This window comes from Hippocampus bargibanti, linkage group LG06 (assembly GCF_051943395.1).
Source record: "Hippocampus bargibanti isolate YZ-2025 linkage group LG06, ASM5194339v1, whole genome shotgun sequence".
NCBI classification, from domain to species: domain Eukaryota; kingdom Metazoa; phylum Chordata; class Actinopteri; order Syngnathiformes; family Syngnathidae; genus Hippocampus; species Hippocampus bargibanti.
Genome location: NC_142739.1, coordinates 29806260 through 29823294, shown reverse-complemented (window position 1 = coordinate 29823294; position 17035 = coordinate 29806260). Strand labels below are relative to the sequence as shown.

Genomic DNA, 17035 nt, shown 5'->3' with positions numbered 1-17035 from the left:
CGCATGTGTGCAGTTTATGCTGTAAAATAGTGAAAAAGTGCTTTTAAAAAGTTGTTTTCTTGACATGGAACAAATTACTTTTTTTTACATTGATTATAGTGGGAAGTGCTGATTCGGTTTTTGAACAAATCAGTTTTCTAACAGGTTTCTGGAACAGATTATGATCGGAAACCGAGGTATCACTGTATTGGATTAAAAAAATGTTTTTTTTCACCCCCTTTTGCATATGCCATCTTTCGCTTCCTCTTTTTCACACACAAGGCCCCAAACGGACACATGAGCTAACTTTGCTGTTATAAAGTGTGTTTGTGTTACCAGAGAGGACACATTCAAGGCAAGTTGGACAAAAACGAATGTCTCATGCGGCCCAGGATGGACCATTTGAAGATCCAGAAAATGGACTCAATGCAAATGTGCGTCTTCTGAATTAATTCAATAATTCAAGTTTCGCAGTGGCTTTAATTTATTTTGCTTATTCTATCCGAAACAGGTTGACGCTACAAACATGCGCTAGAATGAACGCCAAGTGAACCATCTGTGGACAGATGGACATTTGCCGGGGGACACTTCCTGTCAAAATGTCTTTCAGTGGGCCCGCCTGACCCGGTAGGTGAAAATCTTTCTGTCAAAGGGTTTGTGGCTATCTATTAGCTATATGGCTGACTAGCTAGCTAATTGAATCGGGAAACATATTGGCTATCTAGCTAGCTTTTGGCTGGGAGCTATCTATAACCTGGTTACCTAGCTAGCTATCTTTTCTATCTATTTGCTATCTAACCAGCTAGCTGGCTACCTAGCTAGCTATCTATTTGCTATCTATTCACGATCTAACTAGCTAGCTATTAGTTATCTATTAACGACTCATCACTCATTGTGGCGCTCCGTGTGTATCCCGAAAAATAGTTTGGATGCCATGGTTAAATTTTCATAAATTTAACATTCATAAACAGAAAAGTTTGTAATCCAAGGGGTTTGTAAACCGAGGTATAACTGTAACTCAAATAGATAGAAAGCTAGCTAGCAACTAATAGATCGCTAAGATTGTTGACTTTGATGGTACCCAATCACTTTTTTTTAGAACAGGCTTCTAATGTTTAAGATGGAGGTTCTTGTTATCTGGTGCCTACAGTCACTATCTTTGGCTCAACTAGCTAGCTAGCTAGCTAGCTAGCTAATAGATCGCTAAGATTGTTGACTTTGATGGTACCCAATTACTTTTTTTTAGAATAGGCTTCTAATGTTTAAGATGGAGGTGCTTGTTATCTGGTGCCTACAGTCACTATCTTTGGCTCAACTAACTAGCTAGCTAGCTAGCTAGCTAGCTAATAGATCGCTAAGATTGTTGACTTTGATGGCGCCCAATCACTTTTTTTAGAACAGGCTTCTAATGTTTAAGATGGAGGTGCTTGCTATCTGGTGCCCTCAGTCACTATCTTTGGCTTAACTAGCTAGCTAGCTAGCTAGCTAGCTAATAGATCGCTAAGATTGTTGACTTTGATGGTGCCCAATCACTTTTTTTAGAACAGGCTTCTAATGTTTAAGATGGAGGTGCTTGCTACCTGGTGCTACCTTGGCTCAACTAGCTAGCTAGCTAGCTAGCTAATAGACAACTAGCCAGCTAATAGATAGCAAATAGATAGCTAGCAAGGTAGCCAGCTAGGTAACTAGCTAGCTAGATCGCTAGATACATTCAATCGTAAGAGAAAAGACAAAAAAAAGCTACATTATTCCGTCTGTTTCGCAAGTTTGAAGCGTCGGTTAGCTGGCCTGGGCAACGTAGCGTTCCCGTTCGTCGTTCAAAAGCAAAATGGCTTCTTTTACCTCCTTCACTAATCACCTCAAAGCCGTGTCATTCAGCAATTTCCAGTATCTCTGTCGCCTGGACGTACACCCTGATTGCTGAATGAACGGACAGGCGCACGTCGGCAGCGAGCGGCGCGGCGACGACATGCGTATGGCAAGCAGACGTGGGTTGGCGCATGATGGCGCCCGCTAGCGCTTTCTTATCCGGGCCGCCGCTGACACCGTTTTGCTCTCGAACAATCTTGCTAATTAGAATTGTGAATTAATTGTCTGGCAGCGTGGTCATCGGGAGACTAATAACCTACATTTCCGTTCATTAGACCTTTGACCTTTTTGTTCTCTCCTCTCTACATACCCGCATGTTAGCCAGAATCCCACCCCCACCCAGCGCCCTCCGACCCGCGTCGTCACCCAGATTTGGCCTGGTTGGGACTGCTCATGACAGCTTGGGAGGCGACTAAATAGCAAAAATAACTACATACATAAATAAATAGATAATTAAATACGTAATTACACACATAATAAAATAGATACATAGACAAATAGCTAGCTATATAGCTACCTTGATAGCTAGCTAGCTAGATAACAAGCCTGCTATATAGCTAGCTATCAAGCTATCCAGCTATCTACCTTAATAGCTAGATAGATACATAGCGAGCTGTCTAGCTATCAAGCCAGCTATCTAGCTAGCTATCAAGCTAGCTATCAAGCAAGAATGAATGAAGAATGAACGTTTTTTTTTTTTTTTGCCGCCGATTAAGTGCCAACCGCCTCTCACGCCTTTTCTGGATGGGCAGTTAGCTAGCTAGCTAGCTAGCTATGTATCTATCTAGTTAGCTATCAAGCTACCTATCTATCTAAGTAGCATAAATAAATAAATAGAAACGATGGCAAAAAAAAAGTCATTCATTCTTCATTCATTCTTGCTTGATAGCTAGCTTGATAGCTAGCTATGTATCTATCTAATTAGCTATCTAGTTAGTTATATAGTTAGCTATACAGTTGCCTGATACATAACTATATAACTAACTAGATAGCTAATTAGTTATATAGTTAGCTATCCTGTGACTGGAAAGTCACCTTGAGAGTTTTGAAAGGCGCTTAGAAATGAAATGTATTATTATTATTATACAGTTGACTGATAGCTAACTATATAACTAACTAACTAGATAGCTAATTAGCTAACTATATAACTAACTAACTAGATAGCTATCTAGATAGCTAATTAGTTATATAGTTAGCTATACAGTTGCCTGATAGCTAACTGGATAGCTAACTATACAATTTATATTCCGGGTGGGCATTTAGCTAGCTAGCTAGCTAGCTAAATGGGCGCCTTTTGCACCCTCCCCCGGCCCTTTTGGCGCTCCACCTCCCCAGGCCCCTCTTGAGAGACGTAACCCAGATTTCCAAATGAATGGCCTCTCCTCTCGCTCACTCGTTCGCGTTCTCTTTTTCTCTCTCTCTCGAAATTTTTTTTTTCTTCGTGGCACTAAAAACAGGAGCGAATCTTAGAAAGCGAGTTGCACCTCTCCGTTTCTCCGTTTTTCGCCGTCGGCTTGTCGGATATTTACAACTTGTATCTTTTGCTTCCAGGAAGGCGTCCAATCATTGGTTTTTTTTTAATCTCTCGTTGTTTGTTTTGAGAAAACGTCCATCTTGGTTTGTTATTTTTATTAGGATTTTTTTTTGTCATTTACGCTGCCTCATTTCCTTTCCAATTCTGCTAATTTACTTTGTTTCTTGATTGTTTTTTCGCATCTTACCCCTCCCCCCCCCGCCCTTTTCGACGATAGGTGACGGCCATTCAAACCCCCCCCCCCTGTCGCCACGCCAACCTTCCTCCGAAAGACTTGACATTTCCAGGTACTTTACCTTGCATGATGGAACGTCGAATATCTCCCTCTTGGCATCTTCAATCCACCCCCCACACCCCATTTTTCCAACACCCCCCCCCCCCCATTTCCAGACGCTGCTTTTAGCTTCGGGCTAACTCGTGTATGATACCCAAATCCATCGGTGTGACAGTCGCGACGCTCGGGTTACAAACTACGTTTTCAATAGGCGATTAGGGGGGGGGGGGGGGGGGATGCAGTATGGGGGTGATGGTAACCCGGGCTCTGATGTGGACGCAGGGTGTTGTTGATAGGGCAACAGAGGAAGTTGGGTTGGACATGGCGACCGGGCCGAGCGGTGGTGGGGGAGGGGGAGAGTTTGTTGGCGCTATGTGGGACAGTTGCGCTAATTGTTTCGTGACGGAAATTCTCCCCAAAGAGCGCTTTGCCGCCGAATTAAGCTCTCTCTCCTTCATGATGTCCTTTTTCCCTCCACACCTGTCACTTGATGGCTAAAAAGATCCAATCTTGGAGAAAATGGTGGCCCAGTTTGTAAGCCGGATGTGCCGTCGGTTATCCCAAAAAAGCTTTTGAGGAAATGTCAAATGGAGAGTCATGACTGGACGGGCCCGATAGTTTTTGACATATATTTTAGAAAACGTTTACGAATTTTTAAAATGGCCATTTTAGATTATTCTTACACAGTTTGAAAATGGCCGTTTAAAAAAAACAAAATAGAAATTTGCCATTTATATATATATTTTTTTTAACTTGCAAAATTGGCATTTTTTTTTTTAGAAAATCGCCATTTTTGATTTTTTTATTAAAAAATCACGATTTTAGTTTTTTTGTATTTAAAATTAGCCGATTTAAATTTTTATTTACTTAGAAAATCACGATTTGAAATGTATTTAAAAATTAGAAATTTGCCATTTTTATTTTTTTTTATTAGAAAATCGCCATTTTTAATTTTTTTAATTACAAAATCCCGATTTTAGTTTGTTTTTATTTAAAATTTGCCATTTAATATTTTTATTTAATTAGAAAATCATCAATTGAAATGTATTTAAAAATTAGAAATTTGCCATTTTTTTAAAATTTGAAAATCGCCATTTTTGTTTTTTTTTATTAGAAAATTTCCATTTTATATTTTTTTTTATTAGAAAATTTCCAATTTTTTTTTAGACATGACATGATTGATATCATGACGGAGGCTTTCCGGGCCGAATGAAAATGGACCACGGGCCGCATTTGGCCCTCGGGCCGCACTTTGACATAAACGAACATGGCGTTGCCTTTAACGACCAAACTAAAAGAGTGACCCTGGCCCCTAACAGGGTGACTTCTAACAAACGTGATGAAGCTCTAATGCGGGCGGCCATTGATCTTTTGGACACGTTAAGGGGAGGACACGGAGGTGAAAATGGCCATCATGTGCTTCTGCAATCGTGATTTCACACTCGGGTGACCGGAGCGCACGCTCCGTTCCGCCTCCAGTGAGTCCATTCTGGCTTCTCTTTTTCCCCAGGTGTGATGTCGGCCCCCGTTTCGGCGACGCCGGCCTCCCCGACGCTGCCGTCGCCCCTCTCGCCCCCGCCCAGGGTGCCGGTTTTCCAAAGGAAGGGGGCCCTCAAACACAAAAGGATTGTGGAGGTGAAAGATCACCAGTTCACGGCTCGCTTCTTCAAGCAGCCGACCTTCTGCAGCCACTGCACCGACTTCATCTGGTACGCGCGCACCCGCATAAAGTCATCAAACACCAACACCTCCCCGCCTTAGCCCACACGAAAAAATAAAAATATAATATTACATTTGATTTATAAGTGCCTTTCAAAACGCTCAAGGTCACTTTACAGTCACAGGATACGGTTTTTCTGTGGGTTAGCAGCGGCAGCCTCACGCGGCAGTGTTCACTCAACCCGGAATAACTCAAAAAGATAGATAGCTAGCTAGCTAATAGAATGCTAGATAACTAGCTAATAGATCGCCAGCTAACGAGATACCTAATATGTTTCCTGACTCAAATAGCTAGCTAGCTAGCTATATTGCTAACAGCTAGCTCTCTAGCTATCATTTAAAAGTCACTATTGATTATCAAGCAACACTGACTGAGCTCGCGACGACAAATTCGACAACAAGTAGTAACTCAAATAGATAGAAAGCTAGCTAGCTAGCTAATGAATAGCGAATAGATATCCAGATAGCCAGAGAGCCAGCCAGCTAGACAGCTAATAGCTAGCTAGCTAATAAATAGCTAAACGACAGCAAGATAGCCAACAGCTAGCCAGCTACACAGCTAATAACTAGCCAGCTAGCTAATGGATAGCTAATAAATAGTTAATAGATAGCCAGATCGCCAACAGCTAGAAAGCTAATAGCTAGCTAGATAGCTAATGGATAGCTAATAAATAGCTAAGAGACACCGAGATAGCCGACAGTTAATAGCTAGCCTGATAGCTAATGGATAGCTAATAGTTAATAGATAGCCTAGATAGGGACCTGGGAACGGATTATTCTCATTTTAATGGTTTCCTATGGGAAATTAATTTTTGGGATCCACACTTTTCGCTTTACACACTCTGTCTGGGAACCAATTAAGTTCGTAAGCCAAGGTATCACCGTATATGGACGATCAATCTACAAATCAAGAAGGATTTCACAAATTTAGCGAGCTTAGCAATAGGAGTCGTTTTTCCCATCAAGGGTTAAAAAAAAAAAAAAGGCAAAATGTGTGAATCCTGGTGAGCGACATTGGTCGAGATGCTGAGCAGAACGTTGGATAAGTGGGTGCGCTGTGACATATGGCGAGGCTCGAAGTCGCAGGTGCGTGCGTGCGTGCCAGCAGCCTCTGGGTAGTTTCCCCACCAGTTGGCTGCCATCTTGATTGCGCTATCGCAATCTTTTCTTCACGGGCGTCGTTTCACTTGAGTTTTTGCTTAGTTACAAAAAACAAAATGGCCGAGGTGAGATACACTAGTCCATGTCGTGTCAAAAAAATACAAATAAAATACAATAGAAATTACGGCTCGCCTGCCCGTGCGCCATGCAGAAACTGACTTCCGTTACTATGGCGACTGGCAGTCAAACTCGTATGTTGTGACCAAACAAGCAGCTGCTTGTTTGGTCTTTTGTGAGGTGGAAAACGGATGGATGGATGAATAGATGTATTTATTTTATGGGCTATTTATGGATTTATTTACTTATTTATTTTAAAACATTCACTGCCAGACGATCAAACAATGCGTTCACTCCAGTGCCAGGGTTTTTGTCATTGTCACTCGAATTCCAGGACCCACAGAATATTGAGTTTTAGGACGACATCAACATTCAATGCAGCGTAAGAAACCTTAGACTCCATTGTTTCAGCAGAAAAAAATTGTTAATTCCTAAGTTATATGGGTCTGGAGTTATATGAGCATGAAATGAGGGCATCTGTCCAAAATACAATGCAATCCATACATATTGGATCATATAGCGCTTTAACAACAGCTGAAGCTGGAGCAAAGCGCTAACATGGGGAAAAAAAGGAAATGCTTCCCCCTTGTGGAAAATAAAAAAACATTGCCAGAGGTCATGGCCAGCGCTTGATTGGCACCCAAGCATGAAAAAAAACAAAACCCGAACAAATTCGGGAATGGCAGTGAATGAGTTAATGAGTTTATTTTATTTTATTTACGTGTTTATTTGTTTGCTTTAATTTATTTTATTTTATTCATTTATTTGTTTTATTTATGTATTTATTTATTAGTTTGTTTATTTATTTATTTGTAGGCATGGTACTTGATGGCTTTTGGTAGTACCAAGATGAGTTTTCTTGCAACATTTTTTTATTTATCTATTTGTTTTATTTTATTGTATTCACATATTTAATTATTTATTTTATTTACATATTTTTTTGTTTTATTTTATGTTATTTATATTTGTATTCGTTTATTTGTTTTATTTGTTTTATTTATTTATTTATTTATTGTAGTTACAGAAATATTGATTTCATAATAAGGAACACATGATTTCTTTCCGTCCGATGAACCTGAATTGCTGCGTCATAGCCGTCTCTCTCATGCCCTCTGCTGGTCAAAAGCAGAATATCACTCACGTGTGGCACATCACCCCCCACCCCCTCACCCCCTCCCACTTCGGGTCTCTCTTTTCGTATAAGCGCATCTTATTTGTATATTCCCCGTAGCCCCAAAATGGCCGTTATTAGTCTCCTCGTCGCCCTAAAATGGCCGTTATCTGTATACTCCCATACCTGTCAACCTTAGCTAATAGCTTCCCTTATAAATGATTACAATTACCGTATATAAGTTGTAGTACGCCGTACGTTATTTGAAATACAGTGAGACCTCAACTTACGAACTTAATTGGTTCCCAGACAGAGTGTGTAAGGTGAAAAGTGTGTATCTCAAAAATAAAATTCCCATAGGAAACCATTAAAATGGGAATAAATCGTTCCCGGGTTTCCATAAAATATACTTTTCAACTAAATAAGCCTTTAAACTACACACAACATACCTTATTCTGTGTATAATAAATGTGCTATTGTATTGTAATGAAAGAAATACACTGCATTGTATCATAAAGTCACTTTATTTACATTTGTGATGATCATTTATGTCTTGATGGAATGGCGTTGAAGGTCGAAGGTCAAAGGGAATTGCTGTTTGGAAAGAGAGGCGCATTACATGACGACTGTAATCAAAGAAATAAACTGTGCTGTAAAATAAAGTTTTATTGACCTTTTTGATGGTTGTTGATGGCTTATGGAAGGACAGTCACCTTCCATAAGGACTGTTGGTAACTTAACCTCTGGTGCTGTTCGGTCGTGTGCTTCCGCCGAAGATCACTCCGCCAGCCGTGGTGGGTGTGTATTATGAAAATAGTGCTTATTATAAGGTTTAATTTTCATAAATTTGACGTTTGTAAGATGAAAAGTTTGTAAGATAAGGTGTTTGTAAGTTGAGGTCTCACTGTAATTAAAAAAAACGCTAACAAACGCGGAAATACAGATAGCTTACTGTGCATACGCATGTTGTGCATTTATCAATCCGACCGTACGCAGCGACAAGATAGGTAGATAGATGGATGGATGGATAGATAGATGGATAGATAGATACTGTAGATAGATAGGTAGGTAGGTAGGTAGGTAGGTAGGGCGATACTGTAGATAGATAGATAGATAGGTAGGTAGGTCGACACTGTAGATAGATAGATAGATAGATAGATAGATAGATAGATAGATAGATAGATAGATAGATAGATAGATAGATAGATAGATAGATAGATAGATAGATAGACAATTGAGGATTACTTTTGCTGGTTTGCCGTATAGTACGGCGTACATTATTTGAAATGATGAAAATATGGGTAAAGTGTATAATTTGACAGGTATGTACTCCCTGTAGCCCCAAAATGGCCGTTATTTGTCACCCCGTAGCCCCAAAATGGCCGATCGACTGCAGGCCCTGATGCCGAGTGGCCTTTCGGGGGTCAATCAACGGCTTGAATGATTCAACGAACGCGCCAAGGAGACGCTTTGACTGTGTCAAGGCGGCGCAGCGGGGGAAAAAAATGTTATATAACTGCTGCTGCTGCTGCTGTGGAAAATGGCGTTTGGTGTCCTAATTGTTTGGACTTTCTTTCTTCTTCGCTTGCTCGCAGGGGGATCGGCAAACAGGGATTCCAATGTCAAGGTACGCACACACGGATCGAAACGGCGATGATTTGCTGACTTGAGCGTCTCTCTTTTTTTGCGCCTCTCAAATCTTTTTTTTTTTCTTCTTAGTTTGCAGTTTTGTGGTACACAAAAGATGTCACGAGTTTGTGACCTTCACCTGTCCCGGCTCGGTGACGGCGCCCACACCTGATGTGAGATGCCTTTCCTTTTGATCTTATTAGCGTAGAAGAAAAAGCACATTCATTCATCATCTATTTCAGGGGGGTTGGCCAACTAATAAAAAAGAGACTAATAAAAAAATAACATTAAAAAGAGACTGCCTCATATTTCCGTAAATCCGCTTCAATTCCAAGCCGCGACCGTTCCACATACGCATCCTTATTTAAATTATTTTAAAATTTTGGACTTATTTAATAATAATAATAATAATATATTTCATTTTAAGCACCTTTCAAAACTCTCAAGGTCACTTTACAGTCACGGAATAAGTTTTTCTGTGGGTGAGCAGCGGGAGTGAGGTTTCTGAATGGGTACATTCAAAGTCCTCACCCCTGTAGTGAATTTGGTTAAAATATTGTTTGACTTTTTGTGGTATGAACTTTTTCCTCTCATTAACTACACACATACGCACACACACACACACACACACACACACACACACACACACACACACACACACACACACACACACACACACACACACACACACATAAACACACAGTGAGTAAAAAGTGTGTGTATCCAAGTGAAATGAAAATACACACCAAAAAAAATCATTTTGGGTGAATTTGTGAGGACCTTTCTGAAACTTTAACAGGTGCATATATAGCCCCTCTAGAACAGGGGTGTCAAACTCATTTCACATGGTGGGCCACATATGGCCTTGGTAGATGTCAAGTGGGCTATACCATATATGCTATAAATAACCAAATATCATTCCTTCAATACCGAAACTTGTTGAAAACGCGCCAAACACAATGGTTTCCCTCCCTCTGTGAAAAAAATGACATGGTCCATTTTTTATTGAAAATTCTCCACTCCTTATCTACTTTTCTCTGTTTGGATAATGGCCTTTTGGCTAATGAGGGTGTCGAAACTGCTGTTTTCTTCTATGTTGAACGAAACAGCACCGCTAGTGGACAATCCTTGAATTGCACCCAATTAAAAGTATAAATTCCGTGTCGTTTTTGCATTTTTTTTTTCTCCACTTTTAACTTATCCAGCGGGCCTCATCAAACCTCCTTGGGGGCCGGTTTCGGCCCACGGGCCGTATGTTTAACACCCCTGCTCTAAAAATGAAAAATTTGAGAGGACCGGCCAAAAGGTCGTCACTTGTCAAAAATGTCCTCACTACGTATGGTATAAAATGTTATTGGTCCTCACAAGACTAGTCATACAAGCACATACACTTGATCCCGTTTCCACGTCGGCCCATTTCTGATTGACGAGTATTCCGTTCCATCGCGGCGATCAGGTTTTTTTTTTTTTTTTTCCCCCTCCCTTCCAGGACCTGAGGAGTCGCCACGCCTTCAAGGTGCACACCTACGCTAGCCCCACCTTCTGCGACCACTGCGGCTCGCTGCTCTACGGCCTCATTCATCAAGGCATGAAATGCGCCTGTAGGTACAATTGACACTTAGCCAAAGAGAAATTGGGCACAGTTATGGCCAGTCGTCTTTCTTTGATTTTTGTTTTAAAGCCTGACCCAAAGGGAGGTTTTTTTTCCTCTCACTTTATCGGGTCTGATGGCCATTCCGCATTTGGTAGAAAATATTGCTTTTATTGATATATATATATATATTATATTTATATTATATTTTCCATCTATCTAGTTAACTAGCTAGCTGTTTATCTCTTTCTCTATATATATTTGTGTGTGTATATTTTATACATATATATTTTTTCGTTTTTACTTTTTGGGTGGGGAGACAGGGGGAGTTATATGTGTGTGTGTGTGTGTGTGTGTGTGTGTGTGTGTGTGTGTGTGTGTGTGTGTGTGTGTGTGTGTGTGTGTGTGTATATATATATATATATATATATATATATATATTTTTTTTTTCCTGACTTTATTTTGGAGGTTGCGACATGAACGTCCACCGACGATGTGAGACCAGCGTCCCGAGTCTTTGCGGCCAGGACCACACCGAGAAGCGTGGCCGCATCCACCTGACGGTGCGAGGCGAGAAGGAAGACGTTTTTGTCACAGGTGAGACACGCTCAACGGGAGCATGCATTAGGACAGGGGTTGTGTTTTCTTATAACTATATTTTACGTTTTAAGACTCGCGCTGAATATTCCGGAAGTCTTGTTTTTGAGTTGGTGACGAGTCCGTACGTGACGTCACTAAAGGAACGCCCCGTGACTGAAAAAAAAAGACACATTGTAGCAGTCCTTCCATCACGTCAATGTATTTTGCTGTATTGTTTGGTCTGAAAACCTTGTGTTGCACCCAAAAGCCGCCAGAAGAGGGTGTCCAAGCTCCATATAAGGAATTTATCAGCCTGTGGAAACGGAGGTGGCCACAGGAGGTCGCCATTTTGTGCCTCTTTTTTGTTGAGACATTTTCCCTCAATGTTGCCTCATAATGGCACGGAATAAATTCTTTAATTGATTGCAAACATGTATGCTTTCCTCTTCGGAACTATTTGAATCATATTCATAACTGGAAGTGTAACAAGAAAGCATATTCTGAAGCCATTGTTTTGATTCTCCAGCGAAGCAAGATGTCTTGGCGTGACGTCACGAACTGGGGGCGGGACTTTCTGAAAATGACCAATTCGCAGCTCAATTTTTTGCAGATTTTGGACACTTGAAGTCATTTTTATTGGTGTTTTGCATTTGACGAAAAATATCATACTGCGTGTTTTGGGTATTTTAGATGCTATAAAACGTGTTTCTGATGTGAGTTAGGAAACACAAAAGTGACGTCGGTTGTCCTTTAAATATCGGTCGTGTCTTGTGATCGGCAGTGCGGGAGGCTCGCAACCTGATGCCCATGGATCCAAACGGCCTGTCCGACCCGTACGTCAAACTGAAATTGATTCCCGACCCGAAGAGTCACAGCAAACAGAAGACCAAGACCATCCGCTCCACACTCAATCCAGTCTGGAACCAGAGTTTTACCTTGTGAGTAAAAGCCTGCGGGAGATTATTATTGTAATTATTATTATTATTATCATTATTATTATTATTGTTAGTGTTATTATTAGTGCTATTATTAGTGTTATTATTAGTGCTATTATTAGTGTTATTATGAGTATTATTATTATTATTATTATTGTTGTTGTTAGTGTTATTATTAGTGCTATTATTATTGCTATTATTAGTGTTATTATGAGTGTTATTATTATTATTAGTGTTATTATTGTCATTATTTTCATTATTGTTAGCATTATTATTATTCGTATTATTAATGTTGGTATTATTATTACTCACATTATTATTATTATTATTATTGTTAGTGTTATTATTAGTGCTATTATTAGTGTTATTATTAGTGCTATTATTAGTGTTATTATGAGTATTATTATTATTATTATTATTATTATTATTATTATTATTATTGTTGTTGTTGTTAGTGTTGTTGTTGTTAGTGTTATTATTAGTGCTATTATTAGTGTTATTATGAGTGTTATTATTATTATTAGTGTTATTATTGTCATTATTTTCATTATTGTTAGCATTATTATTATTCGTATTATTAATGTTGGTATTATTATTACTCACATTATTCTTATTATTATTATTATTGTTAGTGTTATTATTAGTGCTATTATTAGTGTTATTATTAGTGTTATTAGAAGTATTGTTATTATTATTAGTGTTATTATTATTATTATTGTCATTGTTTTCATTATTGTTAGCATTATTATTATTATTATTCGTATTATTATTAGTGTTGGTATTATTATTATTCACATCATTATTATTATTATTATTATTATTATTATTGTTATTATTATTATTATTATTATTAGCCAAAACAAACATGCGGATCAAACCTCTAAAGATGGAGGACACTGATTTGCTGTGGCGACCCCTTGAAGGGAAAAGCCGAAAGGAAAAGAAGATTATTATTATTATTATTATTATTATTATTATTATTATTATTATTATTATTATTATATCATGGAGACATGACAGAAAGTGATTTTCCAAAATTCGTCAACCGTGTGTGCAGTTCCGTTCGCGGCCACCAGTGGGACCGTCGCCTGTCGGTGGAGGTTTGGGACTGGGACCGCACGTCGCGAAACGATTTCATGGGCGCGCTGTCCTTCGGAGTCAGCGAAATCTTCCGCCGTCCCATCAGCGGTTGGTTCAAGCTGCTGGACCAAGACGAGGGAGAATATTACAACATCCCCGTGCCCGATCCGGACCTGCAGGTACGACAAACGTTTCACCGGCGCATTTTGAGCCGTTAACCAGACAGGAAGGTTGCTATTTAGCATTTTCACGTGCTATATTTATCCTTAGAAAAGACGCTTTGGGGTGTTTATATGCAAATAAAACCACAACAGAGCGATAAATGCATGTTACGCGTTTAAAATAAGCACTTAGCATCATGTTAATGCTAATTAGCATCTTTGCTGCAGTGCCGGAAGCATTGAAGCGGCACACCAAACACGGTGCGGCAACACATGTAGACAGACGATTTGAGCGTCATATGATCCCCCGTGATGGGTCCTTGTACCACTGACCTATGAGGAGTTGAGACGTCTCAATGAGTAGTATCAGTTTTTCCGTCTTATACTGCCCCCTGGTGGCCAATGGGGGGGTGTACACCAGAAACTAGATTCCGCCCGGCATTTTTGGGAAGCAGTGTGACACAAATGCAATTGTAAAAAATCCACGACAGTGATACCTCGGTTTACGAACATTTCGCCTTACGAACATTAAATTCACGAAATATAATCTTGGCAAACGAACTAGTTTTTGGGTCACACACGGAGCGCCACATTGGCTGGGGGACTAGTTTTCGTCACCACTTTTCTTTGAGTGCAGACGTGGTTTGTTATCGAGTGGATACTTTAGCTTTTTTGGGGCCGAAAAAGAAAATTACAGTCGAGCAGAAGAAGGAGATAATCGAGAAACACGAACGAGGTGTGCGTTTGTGTGATTTAGCGTCCCAGTACCAGTATGCTAAGACCATTGCTAATGTGGCTAAGGGTGTTTCCGTGTTGTCCAAGCAACGGTCTCAGGCAATAGAAGAGGTTGAAAAACTTCTGTTGATTTGGATTAACGAAAAGCAGCTAGCAGGGGACAGTGTGAGTGAGGGTATTATCGCAGAGAAAGCACGGCAACTTCACTCGGATATCATCAAGAGGACAACTACATCAACGACCATCACAAAGGTCAATAAAATGATTTTATTATACAGTACCGTTTATTTCTTTAATTATAATACAGTAGCACATTTATTATACATAAAGTAAGGTATATTTTGTGTACTTTTAAGGCTTATTTAGTTGAAAATTATTTTTTATGGGGACCTGGGAACGGATTATTCTCATTTTAATGGTTTCCTATAGGAAATTAATGTTTGGAAGACACATTTTTTGCCTTATACACACTTTCTGGGAACCGATTAAGTTCGTAAGCTGAGGTATCACTGTATTCTCAAGTGCTATTCAAAAAAAGAAAAATATCTTCTAGATGACCCCCCCCCCCCACCGCTGTGCTTGACGGTATCCACCAAGGCGCGCCCTCGTTCTTCCATGAGCGACCTCTTAAGGTCAAAGTTCGTCCCTCGCCTTCGAACGCCATCTGATCAACCGTCACCTCCGCAGGAACCCCAGTTGGACGGTGTGGCACCCTCGCCGGTTCAGGTTGGCCCCACCTCCCCGTCCGACGAGGTCCCCTTGCCCCCGACCCCCGCGACCTCCTGTCGCCCCGCCCGCTCCCACTCCCACGGGCCGGTTAAGGGCAAGGTGGGCATCCACGACTTCCACTTCCTCATGGTGCTCGGTAAAGGCAGCTTTGGAAAGGTAAGCAGACCGCAGACCCTCCGTGAGTTGAGGAGCTTCATTTGGCCCAACATAGCACTTTGCTTACAGTCGAACCAGACTTATTATTATTATTAATAGTAGTATTAGTAGTAGTAGTAGTAGTAGTAGTGGTGCTAGTAGTAGCAGTAGTAGTAGTAGTGGTAGTGGTGCTGGTAGTATTAGTAGTATTAGTAGTGGCGGTAGTAGTAGTAGACATGGTATTAGTAGTAGTACAGTATTTCCATTTTTATTCTCATCTCCAATGAGAAAATAGTAGTACCAGTAGTGGTAGTATTAGTATTAGTAGCAGTATTAGTGGTGGTGGTAGAAGTAATAATAGTAGTATTTGTAGTACTAATAGTAGTAGTGGTAGTGGTGCTGGTAGTATTAGTAGTGGCGGTAGTAGTAGTAGTAGTAGTAGTAGTAGTAGTAGTAGTAGACACGGTATTAGTAGTAGTACAGTATTTCCATTTTTATTCTCATCTCCAATGAGAAGATAGTAGTATCAGTAGTGGTAGTATTAGTATTAGTAGCAGTATTAGTGGTGGTGGTAGAAGTAATAATAGTAGTAGTAGTAGTATTTGTAGTACTAATAGTAGTAGTAGTAGTAGTAGTCGTGCTAGTAGTAGTAGTAGTAATAGTGGTAGTGGTGCTGGTAGTATTAGTAGTAATAGGAGTGGCGGTAGTAGTAGTAGATATGGTATTAGTAGTAGTACAGTATTTCCATTTTTATTCTCATCTCCAATGAGAAAATAGTAGTATCAGTAGTGGTAGTATTAGTAGCAGTATTAGTGGTGGTAGTAGAAGTAATAATAGTAGTAGTAGTAGTAGTAGTATTTGTAGTACTAATAGTAGTAGTAGTAGTAATAGTGGTAGTGGTGCTGGTAGTATTAGTAGTGGCGGTAGTAGTAGTCGTAGTAGTAGACACGGTATTAGTAGTAGTACAGTATTTCCATTTTTATTCTCATCTCCAATGAGAAAATAGTAGTATCAGTAGTGTTAGTATTAGTAGCAGTATTAGTGGTGGTGGTAGAAGTAATAATAGTAGTAGTAGTAGTATTTGTAGTACTAATAGTAGTAGTAGTAGTGGTGCTAGTAGTAGTAGTAGTAATAGTGGTAGTGGTGCTGGTAGTATTAGTAGTATTAGTAGTGGCGGTAGTAGTAGCAGTAGTAGTAGACATGGTATTAGTAGTAGTACAGTATTTCCATTTTTATTCTCATCTCCAATGAGAAAATAGTATCAGTAGTGGTAGTATTAGTATTAGTAGCAGTATTAGTGGTGGTGGTAGAAGTAATAATAGTAGTAGTAGTAGTATTTGTAGTACTAATAGTAGTAAGCGAATGGGATGAAAACCGAAGTTTGACTATCTATCGTCGTGCCCGTGGACGCCATTCAACAAAATGAAACAGTTTGATTGCCGGTGACATTTTTGGAATGGCTAACATGGCTAGCGACATGGGCTAACTAACGCCTGCCGAAAAAAAGATCCAAGATGGCGGCGCCAGTGGGTCAGAATGAAACGGTGTGAACTTTCCTCCATGTTCGCCTCTCAAGGTGTTGCTGGCGGAGGAGCGAGGCAGCGAGCGTCTTTTTGCCGTCAAGGTGCTGAAGAAGGACGTCCTCTTCCAGGACGAGGACACGGAAAGCGCCCTGGTGGAAAGGAGGGTGTTGGCGCTGCAGATGCGCCCACACTTTCTCACCTCCCTCTACTGCGCCTTCCAGACTGACGTGGGAC

General features: G+C 40.2%; 1 protein-coding gene across 2 annotated transcripts in view; it reads left to right on the top strand.

The window, feature by feature from the left end:
* The first annotated feature begins 255 nt into the window (after positions 1-255).
* Positions 256-17035, top strand: part of prkcg (protein kinase C, gamma) — a 24110-nt gene continuing 7330 nt past the window's right edge. The window contains exons 1-12 of one of the 2 annotated variants that reach the window (XM_088997879.1): positions 256-413; positions 491-606; positions 3600-3669; positions 5167-5365; positions 9300-9331; positions 9424-9506; positions 10823-10934; positions 11393-11521; positions 12285-12441; positions 13496-13697; positions 15102-15299; positions 16855-17028. In XM_088997879.1, the coding sequence (XP_088854005.1) occupies positions 5172-5365; positions 9300-9331; positions 9424-9506; positions 10823-10934; positions 11393-11521; positions 12285-12441; positions 13496-13697; positions 15102-15299; positions 16855-17028 (1281 nt within the window). In that variant the 5' untranslated portion in view covers positions 256-413; positions 491-606; positions 3600-3669; positions 5167-5171. The remainder of the gene's footprint in view (positions 414-490; positions 607-3599; positions 3670-5166; positions 5366-9299; positions 9332-9423; positions 9507-10822; positions 10935-11392; positions 11522-12284; positions 12442-13495; positions 13698-15101; positions 15300-16854; positions 17029-17035) is intronic. The other variant, XM_088997878.1, reaches the window with a different exon arrangement.